The sequence below is a fragment of the Pleurodeles waltl genome, chromosome 6 (genome assembly GCF_031143425.1).
Source record: "Pleurodeles waltl isolate 20211129_DDA chromosome 6, aPleWal1.hap1.20221129, whole genome shotgun sequence".
Taxonomy (NCBI): Eukaryota; Metazoa; Chordata; class Amphibia; order Caudata; family Salamandridae; genus Pleurodeles; species Pleurodeles waltl.
The window spans coordinates 163,261,329-163,281,442 of record NC_090445.1 but is presented as its reverse complement, the minus strand read 5'-3'; the positions used below and the strand labels follow the sequence as shown (position 1 = coordinate 163,281,442).

General features: G+C 45.9%; 1 protein-coding gene across 3 annotated transcripts in view; it reads left to right on the top strand.

The window, feature by feature from the left end:
- The window catches only part of RETREG3 (reticulophagy regulator family member 3), a 227,730-nt gene that overhangs the window by 54,010 nt on the left and 153,606 nt on the right, over positions 1–20,114 (top strand). For all 3 annotated transcript variants that reach the window (XM_069237719.1, XM_069237717.1, XM_069237716.1), the window contains one exon: positions 4,668–4,698. In XM_069237719.1, coding sequence (XP_069093820.1) covers positions 4,668–4,698 — 31 coding nt within the window. The remainder of the gene's footprint in view (positions 1–4,667; positions 4,699–20,114) is intronic.

The following is a 20,114-nucleotide window of genomic DNA, read 5'->3' as shown; positions in this document are numbered from 1 at the left end:
CTCGAATCTGGGAGGATCTCAAGTAAGGAATCTGCGGCTAGATCCTGTGTCTACCAGATAATGCATTACCGAAGGTAAATTGTTCATTTGGACCCACCATTCTGTGTGGTGTTTAAAGACTTCTGACTGGAGAATATTTGGACTGGAACTGTTCCGCTGGTTAGTTCTCTCATTACCCTTTTATATTTTCTTCATACCTTCACCTTCGTTTGTGGATGCATTTCATGGTGTGAAGTTGGAGATTATGTAGTGCACATACTGTTTGCTGCATTGAAAACTCCTGTGGTAATGCTATCCAGTTTTCCTCTTGTTATTTTCACATCCAGTGTGTTTTTTGTTTGTGAATAGCCCTTCCCCTATTTTTCCCCAGGTTTTTAAGTCCTTTTCTCTTTTCACTTTTCCAAGGCTGTTCCATATATACTGCATGGTTTCTTCTTTTTTCTTTATTAGGGTTGTGTATCAGTTTCTAACATTCCTGCATTTCTCTGTGAGTGCACCTGTTCTTAACACGCACTTGAGGTATTCCTATATTTGTTTGAATTCCTCGCCAGACCAGACCACACAGTTTTTCTTTGTACATCTTGTTCTGCTCCCACCTACGATTTTTGTGCCCAGAGGTTTTATTTGAGAATAACAGCTTTTCTTAATTAGTTAGGTGAGAGATTGTCCTTTAGATTGAATATCATTTCCTTTTCTGATTCATTGCTCCATTTTTCCAGTTTTTGTTCAGTATGCTATTGCCATCAGACTATTACTTTGGGATCAGGTTCCAATGGGCTGTACTACTAGCTTGAATAACGAGTCCTATCTGCTTTGTTCCCTTTGATATCCATGTGTAGGGAGCTGTGGTCTCTTTCCAGCGTCTACTTTGTCCCACGGTTTTCAAGCTTATACTAGTCCTCTGTTCTTAACAGGATAAATTCAGTTACTGTTGAGGCTTCCTTGAAGGGTCCGTTGCATTTCCACTGGTGTCTAGAAAATCTCTTTGGAGCATAAATGATTATTATTGTCAAAGTGTATCTGTTAGCACATCTGTTAGCACACTTTTTCTGTTTGGATACCATTCCTAGCCCTGCATTCTTTATGGAGACCTCCACTGTTTCTAGATCCCTCATTTTGTGCCGTCGTGAGGTAGATCTAATTTTGGTTCTTCTGTGATAGAGCTGTGTTTAAGTGCTGAAATTTTGTGCTTCATTAGGAAGTCATTTGGGCCCGAGGAACTTCATCTTAGTGGAATCTTGGCCACATTCCATGACAGGATGGGTTGTGTTCTTGCCCCGTGCTGAAAGGGCTTTGTCTGTCTGTTTATGGTCTGCAGCGTGTCAGTCTGCCATTTTGTTTGTAAAAAGTTCCATTCTCGTTGCCAGGCCTATAACTATTGATGGAAGCTTTAGCACGGTCAGTCCTTTCTTTCTCCCTAGCTGCTTCTTGGGTCATAACTTTAAAAACTTAATGAGTTTACTGGTTCTCATGTTTTTTCACTTGTCTGTCTTTGTTGTATATTCTATGGGTGCTTCTTTGGCACCTTTTTCCTTGCAAATGCAGTCCTCGAGGACTGTTCTTTGTCATCTGTTCTGGAAATCTGAGCTTTGGATAGGGGATTTCTGAGTGGGTTACATTTTGCTTTTAGTCTTTAAATTTGGCCTTCCTGTGCCCACCAGGATCACTTTGAGTACTGCAGCAATGTTGCTCCATCTGAACCCCATTATGGTTTGAATGTAGTTTCTCTGGACTACTCCTTCGCTCAGCCTTTCTATTAGCCGTCTCAGTAATTTGTTTCTCAGAGATGCACTCACTTCTTCGGCATCATACCATCTAATATTGTAGATGGCAAAATTTCTGTTGTCCTGTAGCCAGGATTTTAGGATTCAGCCTGTCCGGCTGGCATATTAGGAGGGTCCGATGTAAATTACATCACTGTTGGTGCATGTTTTAGGTGTCCATTCTATGGTAATATGTCCAAAATATGGATTTCGAGGCCTGGGCTCTCTATGATTGTTCTGTCTTTGGCATTGTATTGTTAATTTGGTTGGTTATCGTTCATTTAAGCAACACAAAAGTATGATGGACGGAGTGCTGAACAATACAAACACTCACCCCCAGTTACAGATCTGGTTTTAATCCATTGTTCTTTTGCTCACCATGCCACCCCAGATTGGGCCCAGCCATATGCAAATCATTCTTGACCCTGTTCCTCGTGGGAACAGTCCAGACTGAACTGCCAAGCCAGGTCCTCCCTGGACTGGAAACAAGCATCCTGGGACTGGTTTCAGTGTATCACCCTTCATCAGCCAGGCTAGCTTGAATCCAGTGGCACAGCACGGGATCCACCTCTGGGCATACCATTCCCACTTCGGGTATCTTTACCAACACAAAAGGATGATGGACGGAGTGCTGAACAATGCAAACACTCACCCCCAGTCACAGATCTGGGTTTAATCCATCGTTCTTTTGCTCACCATGCCACCCCAATTTGGACCCAGCCATATGCAAATCAGTCTTGACCCTGTTCCTCGTGGGAACAGTCCATTCAATTAATTGTTCAATTAAGCAATTCCTGGTATGTTTCCACTTGGTCTGTTTGCTTAGGTTTATTCATTTACGTGTATCTTTGATGTTGTATAAATTGTGAGGGTGGTATTTTCCACTCTTGGTTCTCATACCTTTTTCTTATTTTGAAAAATATATGTAATTTTTCCAGTGCTTAATTTGTGACAGAATAAGTGTCGGGCCAAGGTTTTGCACAGAAGCCTGCAGACGGCGTGATCAAACGTCTTGGTGCTGAATACCTAGACTGTTTCGTTTTTATTCTACCCCATGCCTCTTTTCCTTAACCATTAGAAACTCGCTGCCTCTTTATCTGACTCTGAGGTTCTGCATCTCTGCTTTCTTACTTTCACATTTCTTTCTGCTGTTCCCTTGCCCCTCCTTCTCATTTTCCTTTTTGGGTTTGCCCTCTCTTACTCTGTCAACCTAATGAGGAAAAGTAAGTACAGGTCCCCAAACATTAATGCTGATATTGGACCCCACATGGTGTTGGACCCCACCTGCATCTAAACTCACATTAAGCACTGAGTAACTTGCTGCCATTGCATGTGTTTTTTCCTTTGTTGTGTTGTTTCCAGTTAAGCTGCTTGCCGTTACTTCTGTGTTTAAGTTGTTGAAGTGAGAGTTCAATAAGTGTTTGTTGCAGCACAGGCATTTTCTATCTTGGTTGGCCAGCATGTTATAGCTTTGCACCTTCGCTGACTAGGGATATTCCATTCTCCAGCTATCTGGGTTCTTTTTTTTTTGGTCTGTTTAATTATATTGGTTACGGATCTTGTTGGTGTCCGATCGTTCTTGAGTGGAACTAATAAACGTAAATGAACAGTTTCATAATGGAGCACGGGATTTTGAAGTAAATTTTGTGTTCTTCATTAGGATCCATATTTCCTAATAAATTACAATGTTCCAATCTCCGCTCTCTTCTACAGAGTTAGCAGGTAGGGGTTTAAGATTGTAACATTGGAATTGATTAGGAAATACCTGTTACCTCTGTACGTGAGAGTACTTGAAAAATTAACATAGACATTTAGTTGTTTCTGATTTAAAAAAAAAAAAAAAAAAAAATTGTGTTGTGTATGGCGTTAGGACAATCCCCCCAAGAATGCAGCCCACATCGAGACTCTACTGCAATTCCGAACTAGTTTTGAAGGGGAGAGAGAGCCAGGACTAGTACCAAAATGGTGGCCTTCAGGGTACTTCACCTAATTACAAAAAAAAATTGCCTTCCTATCCATCTGCTTCCATTTGATTTCCTTTGCTCTTAAGAGACGTAAGTAATATCAATTTATCATGTAAAATATATTCTAACTTCCTAGATAAAGATGATAACTTTTACAGTGCAAATCAGACTGACCTCTGACTTCATGCACCCCACACATTGATTGTGCGAAAAGCTGTGTGAAGAAACACAATTTATTTTCTCTAATGAAAGAATGAACAAAAGTTACATAAAAAAAATGTTTTTGAAAATGAAACTTCTGAGTACATGTTGGCTGATTGTTAATGTAATTTAGCTTGACAACGGTCACTTCTCAAGTGGCAATTAAGAGGGCTGTACTTCGATGGGTATATGCTACAGGTAAAATTGGGAAAAGGAGCTTCCCGGCACACAGGGAATGTTGCAACTAAAGCTCTTAAATTCTTTCTGCATAAATTAAAAGCATGCAGACTTCCTGACTCTGCGAGGGTCTAGTTTAGGTTTCAGTCCAATTGATTCTATGCCATGCCTGCTCACCACAACCTTCCTTTCTCATGTTTACTTATCCTGAAATATCAGCGAATTAAAAGTATGTCTGAGACAAATACTGACCCAAGACTGTTCAAAATGTTTATAGGTTTTATTACTTGCTCTCCTCTTACTTGTTTTATATCCCATGTGATTGGTTGAAAGGTTCAGCTGTATTTATGTGAAGGATATTTCTCCTAATGAAGTCATCTTAACGTATATCAGTTTGCACATTCTTTTCATTGGACCGCCCTTATCTTTCAAAATGGCGTCTCAGATATCGATGCAAAATATTAATTAACCTTATTCCAACTGTAGATGTTGGGTCCTCTGCATTTTCATTATGTTTTTATACTGGTGCTTCATTGATGTTTTTATATTTTTATCATTTTAGTAGCAAGACCTGACCAAGGTGCTCATGAGAGGTAAGGAATTTTAATAACTTATTGTTTTGAACTTTCATGATTGATATTGTAGATCTCATAAATCAGAGTTAAATTCAAATCTGATGCTATATATACATTTGATTAAGAATTAAAAGCAAGCATGAGAAGTAATATGAATTCATACAGAGAGACCTACAATATAGCATTCTAATATGTAGTAAATGGATTAGTCTGTGACTGTGTTTGTTGATAATGTAATGAGAAATGTTATTCTTTATTTGACAGGCAGATATTTTGAAATTGTGTTAAAAAAAAAAAAGAAAGAAAGAAACACTTACTTCAAGAAATATTAAGTTCTACAGAGTTGGTAATGTCAATAAGGTTGTCATAAAACTGTGAATTTCCCTAGTTTGTTTTCCTTTTTATCGAGCTGCATTGCGGTTTCCTTTGTAGGTCAAAGTCTACCAGGCAGCACAGCTGTCTGGTTACAAAAGTACTTACTGGGGATATTCTGAAAGCTTCCCTGGGAATGCTTTATGCCCCTTGCTTACCATTGGCTTTGTGCTTTGTAAATCATGTTTGCATGCTTTGTATTTGCTGGCCTTATTCATGGTAGGCAGCCAAGCATGTTTTTGTCCCTCCTGTGGAGCATAGCTTGCATACTCCACTCTACGGCACTCCATGATACTCCATTCAACACTTTACGTTACTCCACGCCGTTTTATTCCACTCTGTGCCCACCTGCTCTATGCCACGACTCTTCCCCACTCTACGCCCCTCCACTGTACAATACCTTACTCCACTCTACGTCCAGCCCCTCCATGCCCTGCCCCTGCAGGCCCCGCCATTCCATGCAATTCCACTACTCCATTCTGACACCACTCCCCTGCTTAGCTCTGACACTACTCGCTCTACAACACTGCTCCACTCTACAACTCCACACCGCCCTCTTTGCTCCTCCCTCCATACCCGTCTGCTCTTCACCCCTCCATGCAATTCCCCCTACACCATTTTACTCCACTCTATAATCCAAGACACACTATGTGCTCCACAACATTCCACTCTACGCAGTTCCTTCTATGCCACTTTACTCCATTCTGCTACACACTACTCTGATACTTTGCAACACTATACTTAACTCTGCCATCCCACTCTTTTGCACCCCATGACACTACTCCACTACTCATCTCTTACCACTCCATTGTAAGCCACTCTATTTTATGACCCTCTATTCCACTACCACTCTCTGTACCACTTCACTGTAGGCCATTCTAAGTCACTCTACTGTAACCCCTTCACTGACACTCTACTACATGCCATTCTAATCTACGACATTCTGTGCCACTCCGCTCTGGCATTGTACTCCACTGTTTGAGCCCTTTCACTTTTCGGGCCTCTCCACCCTTTCGACTCTGTTGTACTGCATTAACTTATAGCCATGCTGAACAGCAGCCACGCTGGTGTAGTACAGGGCTAAAACACATTGGCAGAGCTAATAGCTCTTGCATTGGCAAGACCTATTGGCTTTGCCAGTGCTTGTTTAACTGTGTTGTAATGTCTCGAAATCTGACTTCCTAAATTCCTTACCTGCTTCATTGCATTTGCAGATTGCAACCGTGTACTCCCACCACCTGCTCAGTTCAGCCCTTTCACAAAGGAGCAAGTGGCACTCCATGCCCACACACTTGCACATTAAGTTCCTTTCACTGGGTTTAACTCCCACACCCCACCTGTGTGCTCCTCTCATTTCACATTGGTGCCTCTTTCAAACCCAGCACTTTTTCAGTCAACATCTTGAGGGACTCTCCTCACTAACAATGACCAGTGTGTTCCACTTGTGCTCACTAAGCTTACACCAGTTCCCGCCACCTCTACTATCCAACTTTCTACATACTTGCAACAGTTTGTTTTTGTCCATCTTCTGCCATCCTCAACTTGCTTATTGGGAAACCTTTCTTACAGACACTTCATGATGCTTTGAATTGTGGCAGCTATCTTTTGACCTATGTTTTCTTTAATTTTGAATGCCATAGTCCTATGCACTGGTTGTAAAGCTGCTGCTCAGTTTCTAAAGGCATGAGTTCTTACAATTTTATAATCTCTGCAACCATTCCCTTAACTGTTTCATTGATTTTTACTGTTTTCTTAAAAGAATGTAAAATTCTTCATTATCAGCCCGCTAATCCCCAGTCTTACATTCGATCCATAGTCAAAAACACATTCCTTCTTTCTTTCAGTTGTCTTTTAGCACATTTGCTGGAAGGCAGCTCTCATATAGATAATCGGGTCTTCCTATTGCTAAGTATAACATGTCTCATTGAAAGGGAACCTTAAACCCACCACATTTTCCCATTGACTGTGGTTTCTCAAACCCTTTAAGGAATTTGAAGATGAACAGATATAAAAAAAATTATTTGATAAATTAGTCAGTAAAATAAATAGGTCTTTTAATACATCTAAACTAAGTGTGCATGTACTATAAATATAAGTAAACATAGTAAAGAAACAGAAACATATACCTTGTGAATTAAGCAAGAAAGATGAGCATCCAATGCTTGAAGACTTTTAACCCCTAGAAGCTAAATTATTGAAAAAGTGCTGTTTGTCTCCCCTCCTCATTGCCCTTTCCCAATCCAGTCATGGCTTAGCTCACTTAACACACTATATTGCCTAAAATTCTGAAATGGGTAAAATCTCTTTTCTGCACTAGATGCAAAAATCGGAACACTTAAGCCTACATAAATATAATAGCAACGGCTAACATTTCTAATAGGGACTTCAAAATAGGGATGCAATCACTGGTCTTAACAAAATTTGTTTAGAAATATGCCCTCTTACAGATGATGTTAAACTGTAACCTCGACTCCCTGCTATACCGCTGGAAAAAAAATTATATATATATATATATTTGTTTTTTTATCAATATTGAAGTAATTTAGTTTGAGTGGACACTGCTGATCGGGCCACATTTTTCTGGACGACATTTTTAAAAATGGCAGATGTGTTGCAGTGGTGATGTAATATTTCAGGACCATGAGACCTATATAATTCCTTTTGGTGTCGAAACATAGGTTTTGGGGGTCATGTAGTCTTTTAGCGACAGAAAATAACTCCTCCGAGCAATCCTTCTGCCATTTTCCAAAATGGCGGTTATAATAGAGGAAGAAGAGACGTATATAGAAATGAAACAAATCATGATTTTTAATCCTTTTATGTATACACCAATGGTTATAATCTGAATATGGAAAAAAATGATTTGATAGAGATTTTTCTAGCTGCAGATTCCTTACCTTTGAATTCCCTGGCGCCAGCTTCGAATCCGGAATCTTTTTGCTGAGCAATACCCTGCGCGCGCCGTCGGGTGGCGTCGTTCGGATCTGCATGCGTCGTCCGGCTCTGTGTGACTTTGTCAGCATCGTTGGAGCAGTCTGTAACGTCACGGTTGTCTATAAAGGCACCACCCCGGCCCGTGTACGTCTGTTCTTTACCTTCTGCACCGGTCAGGCGCAGGTCTGGGATCGAGTTACCTTCTGTCTTTTTTGGCAAGCCTTTTTTCAACCTTTTGTCTGAGAATTTTTTTCGTCTGTGTGAGGAAGATGTCATCTAGGAAGACTGGGTTCAAGCCATATGGCACCTGTCATCTCGCCATGTCGGTGACGGACCCCACCAGGTATGTCTCTGGTGCCTCGACCGGGACCATGACTCGAAGTCGTGCTCCGACTACCAGGTCATGGTTCAGAATTTTTTTTTGCGAGTGGTCTCTAAAGCTCATGGCGGCCTGGCAGTCGACTTCGTTTGGCACAACTCATCAGAGGTCACGGTCCCACCTCAAGGAGGAAGTCGCGGACCGCTCCAGGAGCCCCAAGTCTTGTTCTTCCCACTCAAGGTCCTCAGGGAAAAAGGCACAAGAAGAATAACTCCAAGCGGACTTTGACTTTGCCATGACCATCGGCTGACAAGGCATCTCAGGAATGTCGACGTTCCGAGCATGATTCCGCTGAGCCGTTGCCAGGGCCAACTTCTGTCGCCTCGCTTATCCGGGAGGCAGAGTGACCCCCGCTCAAATTAAAAACTTTTACAAAGCCATGCTCCTAGTTTGTGAGGTGCATGGCTTCGGACCCTGCGCGGTCAGCAGGGAACCTATTAGGTTCGACTCCGGCGGCTTCGGCCTCAGCGCCGCTGGGGACGCCAGGATCCAAAATCAGATCTGGAGAGGCGCAGGTTTATGACAGTTTGCCTTCTCCGGCACCAGCTGTTGGTGGAAGCCCCATCCTCATTCCTGATGAGCCGGGACGTCGTCGTATGACGCTGGTCCCAACTTCAACAGCACCAACTAGGCCCAGATCAGTGCCTGAGGCTTATTTTGATTAGCCAGGCACAGGTGAGGAGTGGGAGGGGTCTGAGGACCATTTGGAATATAGATTGGAGGAGCAGGACTGGTATGAGGATCTAGGGGAAGCCAGTGGACTGGATACCTCTCCAGATGCTGGTATGATCTCGCCTCCTTCTGTGGCTACGGGAGGAGGGAGCATCGTATGCCTTTGTCGTACGAAGGGCAGCTGAGGTCTTAGACCTAGACTTGCCTACGGTGCCGCCCACGGCTAACCTCCTGTCAGAGGTGCTTCAGCCGGGAGTTGCTACATTGGGGCCGATGTTAAACCTTTAGTGAAGCTGTAAGGAAATTTCTCCCTGTTGCAGTTACCCCCCACTTTTTGCCTGGTACTGATGCTGACTTGACTGAGAAGTGTGCTGGGACTCTGCTAACTAGGCACCAGCACCAGTGTTCTTTCACCTAAAATGTACCATTGTTTCCACAATTGGCACACCCCTGGCACACAGATAAGTCCCATGTAAAAGGTACCAGTGGTACCAGAGCCCTGTGACCAGGGAAGGCCCATAAGGGCTGCAGCATATGTTGTGCCACCCTAAGAGACCCCTCACCTAACACATGCACACTGCCATTGCAGATTGTGTGTGTTGGTGGGGAGAAAAAGGCAAAGTCGACATGGCATCCCCCTCAGGATGCCATGCACACAAAATTCTGCCTGTGACATAGTCACCCCTCTAGTAGGCCTTGCAGCCCACAGGTGAGGGCATAGCTGCATGAGCAATATGCCCCTACAGTGTCTACGTCTATTCTTAGACATTGTAAGTGCAGTGTGGCCATATTAAGTATATGGTCTGGGAGTTTGTCATAAACTAACTCCACAGCTCCATAATGGCTACACTGAATACTAGGAAGTTTGGTATCAAACTTCTCAGGATAATAAACCCACACGGATGCCAGTGTTGGGTTTATTAAAAAAAATGCACACAGAGGGCATCTTAGAGATGCCCCCTGTATTTTACCCAATTGTTCAGTGCAGGACTGACTGGTCTATGCCAGCCTGCTGCTGAGAGATGAGTTTCTGACCCCATGTGGTGAGGGAATTTGTGCACTCTGAGGACAGAAACAAAAGCCTGATCTGGGTGGAGGTGCTTCACACCTCCCCCTTGCAGGAACTGTAACACCTAGCAGTGAGCCTCAAAGGCTCAGGCTTCGTGTTACGATGCCCCAGGGCACTCCAGCTAGTGGAGATGCCCGCCCCCTGGACACAGCCCCCACTTTTGGTGGCAAGTCCAGGGGAGATAATGAGAAAAACAAGGAGGAGTCACCCACCAGTCGGACAGCCCCTAAGGTGCCCTGAGCTGAGGTGACCCCTGCCTTTAGAAATCCTCCATCTTGGTTTTGGAGGATTCCCCCAATACGAATAGGAATGTGCCCCCCTCCCCTCAGGGAGGAGACACAAGGAGGGTGTAGCCACCCTCAAGGACAGTAGCCATTGGCTACTTCCCTCCCAGACCTAAAGACACCCCAAAATTCAGTATTTAGGGGCACCCCAGAACCTAGGAAAGTAGATTCCTGCAACCTGAAGACCAAGAAGGACTGCTGACCTGAAGTCCTGCAGAGAAGACTGAGATACCAACTGCTTTGGCCCCAGCCCTACCTGCCTGTCTCCCCACTTCGAGAAAAACTGCAACAGTGACGGGTCCCCCAGGGTCCAGCGACCTCTGAAGCCTCAGAGGACTACCCTGCATCTAAAAGGACCAAGAAGCTCCCGAGGACAGCGGCCCTGTTCACAAGAACTGCAACTTTGCAACAAAGAAGCAACTTTTAAAGACCACACGTTTCCTGCTGGAAGCGTGAGACTTTCCACTCTGCACCAGACGCCCCTGGCTCGACCTGCGGAAAACTAACTCTACAGGGAGGACTCCCCGGCGACTGCGAGCCCGTGAGTAGCCAGAGTCGAGCCCCCACAGCAACGCCTGCAGAGGGAATCCAGAGGCTCTCCCTGACCGCGACTGCCTGCTTCAAGGAACCAGACGCCTGGAAAACACACTGCACCCGCAGCCCTCAGGACCTGAAGGAACCAAACTCCAGTGCAGGAGCGACCCCCAGGCAGCCCTCTTCCTAGCCCAGGTGGTGGCTACCCCGAGGAGCCCCCCCCTTTGCCTGCCTGCATCGTTGAAGAGACCCCCGGGTCTCCCCATTGAATCCAATTGCAAACCCGATGCTTGTTTGCACTCGGCACCCGGCCGCCCCTGTGCCGCTGAGGGTGTACTTTCTGTGCCTGCTTGTGTTCCCCCCCCCCCCCCCCCCCGGTGCCCTACAAAACCCCCCTGGTCTGCCCTCCGAAGTCACGGGTACTTAACTGCTGGCAGACTGGAACCGGTGCACCCCATTTCCATTGAAGCCTATGTGTTTTGGGCACCACTTTGACCTCTGCACCTGACCGGCCCTGAGAACTGCTGGTGTGGTAACTTTGGGGTTACCTTGGACCCAACTTTTAACCCTGTAAGTGTTTTACTTACCTGTGAACTTAACATTTACTTAACTCCCCCAGGAACTGATGATTTTTGCACTGTGTCCACTTTTAAAATAGCTTATTGCCATTTTTGCAAAAACTGTACATGCTATTGTGGTTATTCAAAGTTCCTAAGATACCTGAGTGAAATACCTTTCATTTAAAGTATTGTTTGTAAATCTTGAACCTGTGGTTCTTAAAATAAACTAAGAAAATATCTTTTTCTATATAAAAACCTATTGGCCTGGAATTGTCTTTGTGTGTGTTCCCCATTTATTGCCTGTGTGTGTACAACAAATGCTTAACACTACCCTCTGATAAGCCTACTGCTCGACCACACTACCACAAAATAGAGCATTAGAATTATCTCTTTTTGCCACTATCTTACCTCTAAGGGGAACCCTTGGACTCTGTGCATGCTATTTCTTACTTTGAAATTGTACATACAGAGCCAACTTCCTACAGAAGCCCTTACAGATGTCCCACTGGGGACGAGGTCCGAACCCAGCACAGGGGCTCCTGTGAATGGGATAATTGGCCATCGTCCTCGACCAGCTCCTACAGACCCTAGTTTCCTCACCCAACACCCCACCCCGGAGAGCTTGGTGGTCCAGACCTCCACTTCCCATGGGTCCTTTCCTTCCTCTCCCCCGGTTAGGGAATCCAGGAGGCCGGACCAGCTTGGGAAGAAGTTGTTTTCTTCCTCCAGCCTGGCATTTAGGTGGGTAAACACCTCTTGCCTTTTGGGCTGTTTTTTTATGGGATACGGTGGCACAGATGGTGCCTCAGATCCCGGAGGGCATACGGGACACTCACCCAAACTGTCAAGGATGGGAGAGATGCAGCCAGGTTTACCATCTGGTGTGGCTTGCACTCGACCGACTTGCTGGGCAGGGTGATTTCTTAGACAGTGGCCCTTCTTCGCCACGCCTGGCTGCGTACCACTGGCTTTTCGGGGAATGTCCAGGCAAATCTGATGGATACACCTTTCGATGGCTCATGCCTTTTTGGTGAAAAGGCAGACTTGGTGCTTGAACGGTTCAAGGACTCTCGAGCCACGGCCAGATCCTTGGGCCTCTTGACACCCATTCGCCAGCAGTCTGCCTGTTGCCCCTTTTGAGGCTTCGGAAGGGGTGGGTACCACACCAACCACAGGTTAGCCATTGTTTTCCGGCTTCACAGCTTCCAGTGCGAGGATGAGATTGTGGTATATTCAGACCCAGAGGGTCTAGCCAGAGGTCAGCCACCACCCATACACAATGCCCAAGCCCTGCTAGTATGATTATGCAAGACCATGTCCAACCAGTTAGAGGGAGGATTCAATTTCATCTCCCTCACTGGCATTCCATCACAACGGACAAAAGGGTGTTGCAGATTATACAGAAGGGCTATTCCCTTTCCCTCCTTCTATCCCTCCGATAAAAGAACGGCTGATGGAGGACCATTTGGTTTTGCTCCACGAGGAAGTTACGGCTCTCTTGTCTAAGGGAGCTTTAGAAAGGGTCCCGATGTCAGAAGTAGGCAGAGGTTGTTATTCCGGCTACTTTCTGATTCCCAAAAAGAACAAGGGCCTTCGCCCTATCCTGGATTTAAGACACGTCAACCTCTCACTCAAAAAGGAGAAATTCAAGATGCTCACTCTTGCTCAGGTTTTGTCTGCTCTAGAACAAGGAGACTGGATGGTAGCATTGGACTTGCAGGATGCGTATTTTGACATCCCCATCCTGCCCTCCCACAGGTGTTACTTGCGGTTCAAGGTGGGCCACAAGCACTTTCAGTTTACCGTCCTCCCGTTCGGTCTCACCAGTGCTCCTCGGGTGTTCACCAAGGTGATGACGGTGGTAGCAGCTCATCTGCACAGGTTAGGGATTTTAGTCTTTCCCCTACCTCGACGACTGGCTGTTGAAGTCCTCTACGCCCCAGGCTCATGTCACCCACCTTCAGGCTACAACGGACCTCCTGCATTCGTTGGGGGTTCACTATAAACGTGCCGAAGTCACACCTGACTCCCTCCCTGAAGCTCCCAAGCAGCGAGTCCAGGATATTCAGGTTATAATATGTTTCGGCCTCTATCCTGGATTTTGGTGAGAGACTCTGAGGCTGTTGGGACTCATGGCTTCCTGTATCCTGCTTGTCAAAAATGCCAGATGGCATATGAGAGCTCTGCAGTGGGACCTGAAGTTCCAGTGGGCACAGCATCAGGGAAATCCTACCAACACGGCTCGGATCTCGGAGGAAACTGCAAAAGACCTGCAGTGGTGTTTAGTGAACTGCAACTCCTCTCCCTTCCTCAGCCAGATCTCACAGTAGTGACAGATGTCACTTCTGGGATGGGGCAGCCATCTGGGAGAGGAGGAAATCAGGGGCCCCTGGTCTCCGGCAGAATCCGGGCTTCATATCAACTTATTGGAGCTCCGCGTGATCCGGCTAGCATTGAAAGCATTTCTTCCTGTTGTGAAACGGAAGATAGTGCAGGTGTTCACGGAAAACACCACCGCAATGTGGTACTGCAACAAGCAGAGCGGTGTGGGGTCGTGGACCCTTTGTCAAGAGGCTCTGCATCTCTGGACATGGTTGGAACAGCTGGGCATAACCCTGGTGGTTCAATACCTGGCAGGTTCTCTGAATGTCAGGACGGACAAACTCAGCCGTCAATGCCTAGCGGACCATGAGTGGTATCTCCATCCGGAGATGGTGCAAGGATACTTTCAGCAGTGGGGAGAGCATTGGTTAGATGTGTTTGCTTCCGCAGAGAACGCGTAATGTCAGCAGTATTGCGCGCTGGAGTTTTAAAGGCAGCAATCCCTCTGCGATGCTTTTCGACACAGATAGAGTTCAGGCCTCCTGTATGCTTTCTGCCAATACTACACCTGCCCATAGTTCTCAAGAAGATCAAGAAGACCGGGCCAAAGTCATCTTAGTGGCTCTGGATTGGGCAAAGAGTCTGGTATCCTGAGCTTCTCAAAATGAGCATCAGTCCTCCAATCAGGCTGGATATTCTGTCGTAGCAGCAGGGAAGGGTTCTCCACCAGAACCTGTCGACTCTGCGCCTTCATGCATGGAGATTGAGCGTCGGCAGTTGAAGGCTTTTGACCTTCCTCCCGAAGTCTGGAAAGTTATTTTAGCAGGCAGGCATCCCTCTACTAAAACTCTATATGCCTGCCTTTGGAAAAGCTTTGTATATTATTGTAGAGAAAGTTCTATTGACCCTCTTTTTGCTTCTCTTTCTCATATTCTTCTCTTCTTTCTTTCCCTAGCCCAGCAGGGGTTCTGCCTTGGGGACTTTCAAGGACTATCTTTCTGCCTTATCGGCATTTCTTCAGCTGCCTGATCAGCCCTCTCTGTTTAAATCCCCCATTGTACATAGATTCCTCAAAAGGCTTGCACATGTGTTTCCCCCTACGCCCTTTGTTATGCCCCAATGGGACTTAAATCTGGGCCTCGCATTTCTGATGTGTGCTCCCTTCGAGCCTTTGCACAACTGTCCCCTCCGGCTGCTCACCATCAAGACCGCTTTCTTAGTGGCAATAACATCTGCCAGGAGAGTGAGTGAGCTTTGTCTTCAAAGCTACCTTATCTCACTATCAATCCAGACAAGGTGGTACTCAGAACTTGTGCCTCTTTCCTCCCCAAGATGGTGAACTTGTTTCATATGGGTCAGAACATCACTCTGCCCACCTTCTTTACTCCACCGCATCCCTCTAAAGAAGAGGAGCGACTCCATCGACTGGACCCAAAAAGAGTGTTGTCGTTCTACCTTGACCGCATGTAGGAAGTTGGCTCTGTATGTACTATTTCAAAGTAATAAATAGCATGCACAGAGTCCAAGGGTTCCCCTTAGAGGTAAGATATTGGCAAAAGGAGATAATTCTAATGCTCTATTTTGTGGTAGTGTGGTCGAGCAGTAGGCTTATCGGAGGGTAGTGTTAAGCATTTGTTGTACACACACAGGCAATAAATGGGGAACACACACTCCAAGACCATTCCAGGCCAATAGGTTTTTATATTGAAAAATATATTTTCTTAGTTTATTTTAAGAACCACAGGTTCAAGATTTACAAACAATACTTTAAATGAAAGGTGTTTCACTTAGGAACTTTAGGAACTTTTAATTAGCAAAATAGCATATACAGTTTTCACAGAAATGGCAATAAGCTATTTTAAAACTGGACACTGCAATTTTCAACAGTTCCTGGGGGAGGTAAGTGTTTGTTAGTTTTGCAGGTAAGTAAACCACCTACAGGGTTCAAAGTTGGGCCCAAGGTAGCCCACCGTTGGGGGTTCAGGGCAACCCCAAAGTTACCACACCAGCAGCTCAGGTGCCGGTCAGGTGCAGAGGTCAAAGTGGTGCCCAAAACACATAGGCTTCAATGGAGAAGGGGGTGCCCCGGTTCCAGTCTGCCAGCAGGTAAGTACCCGCATCTTCGGAGGGCAGACCAGGGGGGTTTTGTAGGGCAGCGGAGGGGGGACACAAGTCAGCACAAAAAGTATACCCTCAGCGGCACGGGGGCGGCCCGGTGCAGTGTGCAAACAGGCGTCTGGTTTGCAATGTAGTTCAATGGGAGACCCAGGGGTCTCTTCAGCGATGCAGGCAAGAGGGTGCTCCTCGGGGTAGCCACCACCTGGGAAAGGGAGAGGGCCACCTGGGGGTCGCTCCTGCACTGGAGGTCAGATCCTTCAGGTCCTGGGGGCTGCGGGTGCAGTGTCCTTACCAGGCGTCGGGTTCTTAGAAGCAGGCAGCCGCGGTCAGGGGGAGCCTCTGGATTCCCTCTGCAGGTGTCGCTGTGGGAGCTCAGGGGGGTCAACTCTGGCTACTCACGGGCTCGCAGTCGCCGGGGAGTCCTCCCTGTAGTGTTGTTTCTCCACAAGTCGAGCCGGGGGCATCGGGTGCAGAGTGCAAAGTCTCACGCTTCCGGCGGGAACCGTGTGTTCTTTCAAAGTTGCTTCTTTGTTGCAAAGATGTTTCTTCTTTGGAGCAGAGCCGCTGTCCTTGTGATTTCTTGGTCCTTTTAGATGCAGGGTAGTCCTCTGAGGAATTAGAGGTCGCTGGACCCTGTGGAACGCGTCGCTGTTGCAGTTTTTCTTGAAGTGGGGAGACAGGCCAGCAGAGCTGGGGCCAAAGCAGTTGGTGTGTCTGTCTTCTCTGCAGGGCTTTCAGGTCAGCAGTCCTTCTTCGTCTTAGGTTGCAGGAATCTAGTTACCTAGGTTCTGGGAGCCCCTAAATACTCGATTTAGGAGTGTGTTTAGGTCTGGGGGGGTTAGTAGCCAATGGCTACTAGCCCTGAGAGTGGCTACACCCTCTTTGTGCCTCCTCCCTGAGGTTGAGGGGGGCACATCCCTAATCCTATTGAGGGAATCCTCCATCTGCAAGATGGAGGATTTCTAAAAGTCAGTCACCTCAGCTCATGACACCTTAGGGGCTGTCCTGACTGGCCAGTGACTCCTCCTTGTTTTTCTCATTATCTCCTCCGCCCTTGCTGCCAAAAGTGGGGCCGTGGCCGGAGGGGGCGGGCAACTCCAATAGCTGGAGTGCCCTAGGGTGCTGTAACAAAGGGGGTGAGCCTTTGAGGCTCACTGCCAGTTGTTGCAGTGCCTGCAGGGGGAGGTGAGAAGCACCTCCACCCAGTACAGGCTTTGTTACTAGCCACAGAGTGACAAAGGCACTCTCCCCATGTGGCCAGCAACATGTCTGGTGTGTGGCAGGCTGACAAAACTAGTCAGCCCACACTGGAAGTCTGGTATGTTTTCAGGGGGCATCTCTAAGATGCCCTCTGGGGTGTATTTCATAATAAAATGTACACTGGCATCAGTGTGCATTTATTGTGCTGAGAAGTTTGATACCAAACTTCCCAGTTTTCAGTGTAGCCATTATGGTGCATTGGAGTTCGTGTATGACAGACTCCCAGACCATATACTCTTATGGCTACCCTGCACTTACAATGTCTAAGGTGTTGCTTAGACGCTGTAGGGTCATAGTGCTCATGCACTTACGCCCTCACCTATGGTATAGTGCACCCTGCATTAGGGCTGTAAGGCCTGCTAGAGGGGTGACTTATCTATGCCATAGGCAGTGTGAGGTTGACATGGCACCCTGAGGGGAGTGCCATGTCGACTTAGTCATTTTGTTCCCCACCAGCACACACAAGCGGGCAAGCAGTGTGTCTGTGCTGAGTGAGGGGTCCCCAGGGTGGCATAAGACATGCTGCAGCCCTTAGAGACCTTCCCTGGCATCAGGGCCCTTGGTACCAGTTACAAGGGACTTACCTGGATGCCAGGGTGTGCCAATTGCGGAAACAAAGGTACGGGTTAGGGAAAGAACACTGGTGCTGGGGCCTGGTTAGCAGGCCTCGGCACACTTTCAAATCATAACTTGGCATCAGCAAAGGCAAAAAGTCTGGGGGTAACCATGCCAAGGAGGCATTTCCTTACACCGCACAAAAGAGTTCTGGGTGGATGACCAACTCTTTGTGGAGTACGTTGGAGCAAAGAAGGGTCGGGCCATGCATTATCTATTAGAAACACTATCTAGCTGCAGATTCCTTAAACACACTTGTGCCTCCCCGCATTGGGGATATGTCTAGTAGGGTTTGGGTTTATCCCTTTTCAGGGCCCTAGTTTTGCACAGACAAACGTTGGTTCAATCCATGACTCTCTGCTTATGGCGTGGAAGTGTTGTGGATAAAAGAACGGACGTATACGCGCTGAGTTGGTGCCTTTATAGATGTCCGTGATGTCACGGACGGCTCCAACGACGTTGAATAAGTCACGCGGAGCCAAACAATGCCACCTGATGGCTTGTGCAGGATATTGCTCAGCGAAAAGATTCCCGATTCAAAGCTGATGCCAGGTAAAGAATCTACAGCAAGGTAAACTCTGTCAGATGATGCGTTACCAAAGGTAAGTAACTTGTTCTTTATCACTCCTTATAGAGACATTTACATAGTTCACTTCATTTGTTTTGTCAACCGCTCATGGTACATTTGCAGAATGTTGAATATTTGAGAGGAGCATATTTGACAGGGGCCTCTTTTTGCAGCACAGGTTTTTCAAATACAAGTACTTCTAAGTTCTGTGGATAGAGGCTTTGGATACTTCATAGGTTTTAGCACCCCATCAATATCTTGCCAACCAAATTCACATGTTTCTTTCTCTACATATGCATGATCCTAAACCTTTACACATTATCTGATCAAGTAGCATGCTCTTTTTGTCCACACATAGAATATAACATCTGTGGAAGGTCACTTAGCAGGACTGATCTCTTGAACTCACTGTACCGAAGATTGTCAAATCTGGCAGTCAGAACTTATTTTCCACTCATGCACAAGGTATTTTCTGCGTCTTTAAAGTCTCTTTCTTCTTCTGTCTCAGAAGATCACTTTTAGAAACTACACAGATTCTCCAGTTAAAGTTCCAAGCTTTTTTCCTATTTTGCTCATAGTGTCACCACCTGTAAGAATATGTTCCTTGATACGAATGCTGGGCAGCTCTGGGTCAAGTTTCTTGTACATAATATGAAGAGGGATTAATTATTTTCTCAACTGTTCAATAACTCTCACAATCCTTGACTTATGAACACTGCAACAAATCTAAGCAGCTCAATAAAATAATCTGTCATTTAACCGTACAATGGCTCGATTGGAAGAATTTCGAACAGCCCACTCAACGTGTCGCACAACATGAAGATCAGTTTCCTCCATTTTGCTGTTAAGTTCTTGAACACTAGGGCCCATACATTTTGAAGATCTTTCTGCAGGCACCAACTCCTCATTGACAATCATTCCACTTGCAATAATTGGTATTTCAGTGTTCACTGAAGCATCAGCAATGTTTTGGCGAGATAACATCTCAAAGTTCATCTTGTTCGATGTTGATGACAAGAATTTATCAAGTTGCACCGGTATAGGTTTTTGAGGTTTTGATGCAGGCAAGTTCAGTTGTTCCACTGGTAGACATTCGTCGTCTTCGCTCACATTCTTTGGCAGATTGTTCAAGATAACTGTCAAAGACAATGTACAGTTCTTGCTAGGTGCACAAAGACTCTGTTGAACAGTCTGAACAACCTCTACGAAGTTTTGCATGGATGAAATATTGACCGTTCACAATTGTGACAAATAGTCCACAATAGTAGTTTTCAATAAGGACACCTTTTCAAAATAAAATTCTTCAAGTGAAAGTTTTTTTTTTTTTCTTTTTCCAAAGCTCCCACATTAGTTTGTGCTTCACTGGTTTGGTTGCACCATCTCCATCATCACATAATGTGTTGTTGGAAGAAGATCATGCAACAGAATGTCTGTGATAAATTCACCCCTTTCCTTTGCTACATCCATCTCTGTATGTGATTGCAAAAGTTGTTTTATTGGAACCTGTTTTGTAGTGGCTAGTTGGACGAAACTGTTACTATGGCAATTAAAGCATGAAAGTTTAGCTTTAGTTATTATGCCAAACAGCGTTTTCTCTTGCTCTCCTGCTTCAGTTCTGTGTATAGTTTTGATCCATGTTCCAGGACATCTAGTAGACTTGTCTTTATAGAATTATCCACATATTGTTTGATCACAAAGTTGTGTAGTCGCACGGTCTCAGTCATTTCAAAGGGGTTTCCTTGCTACT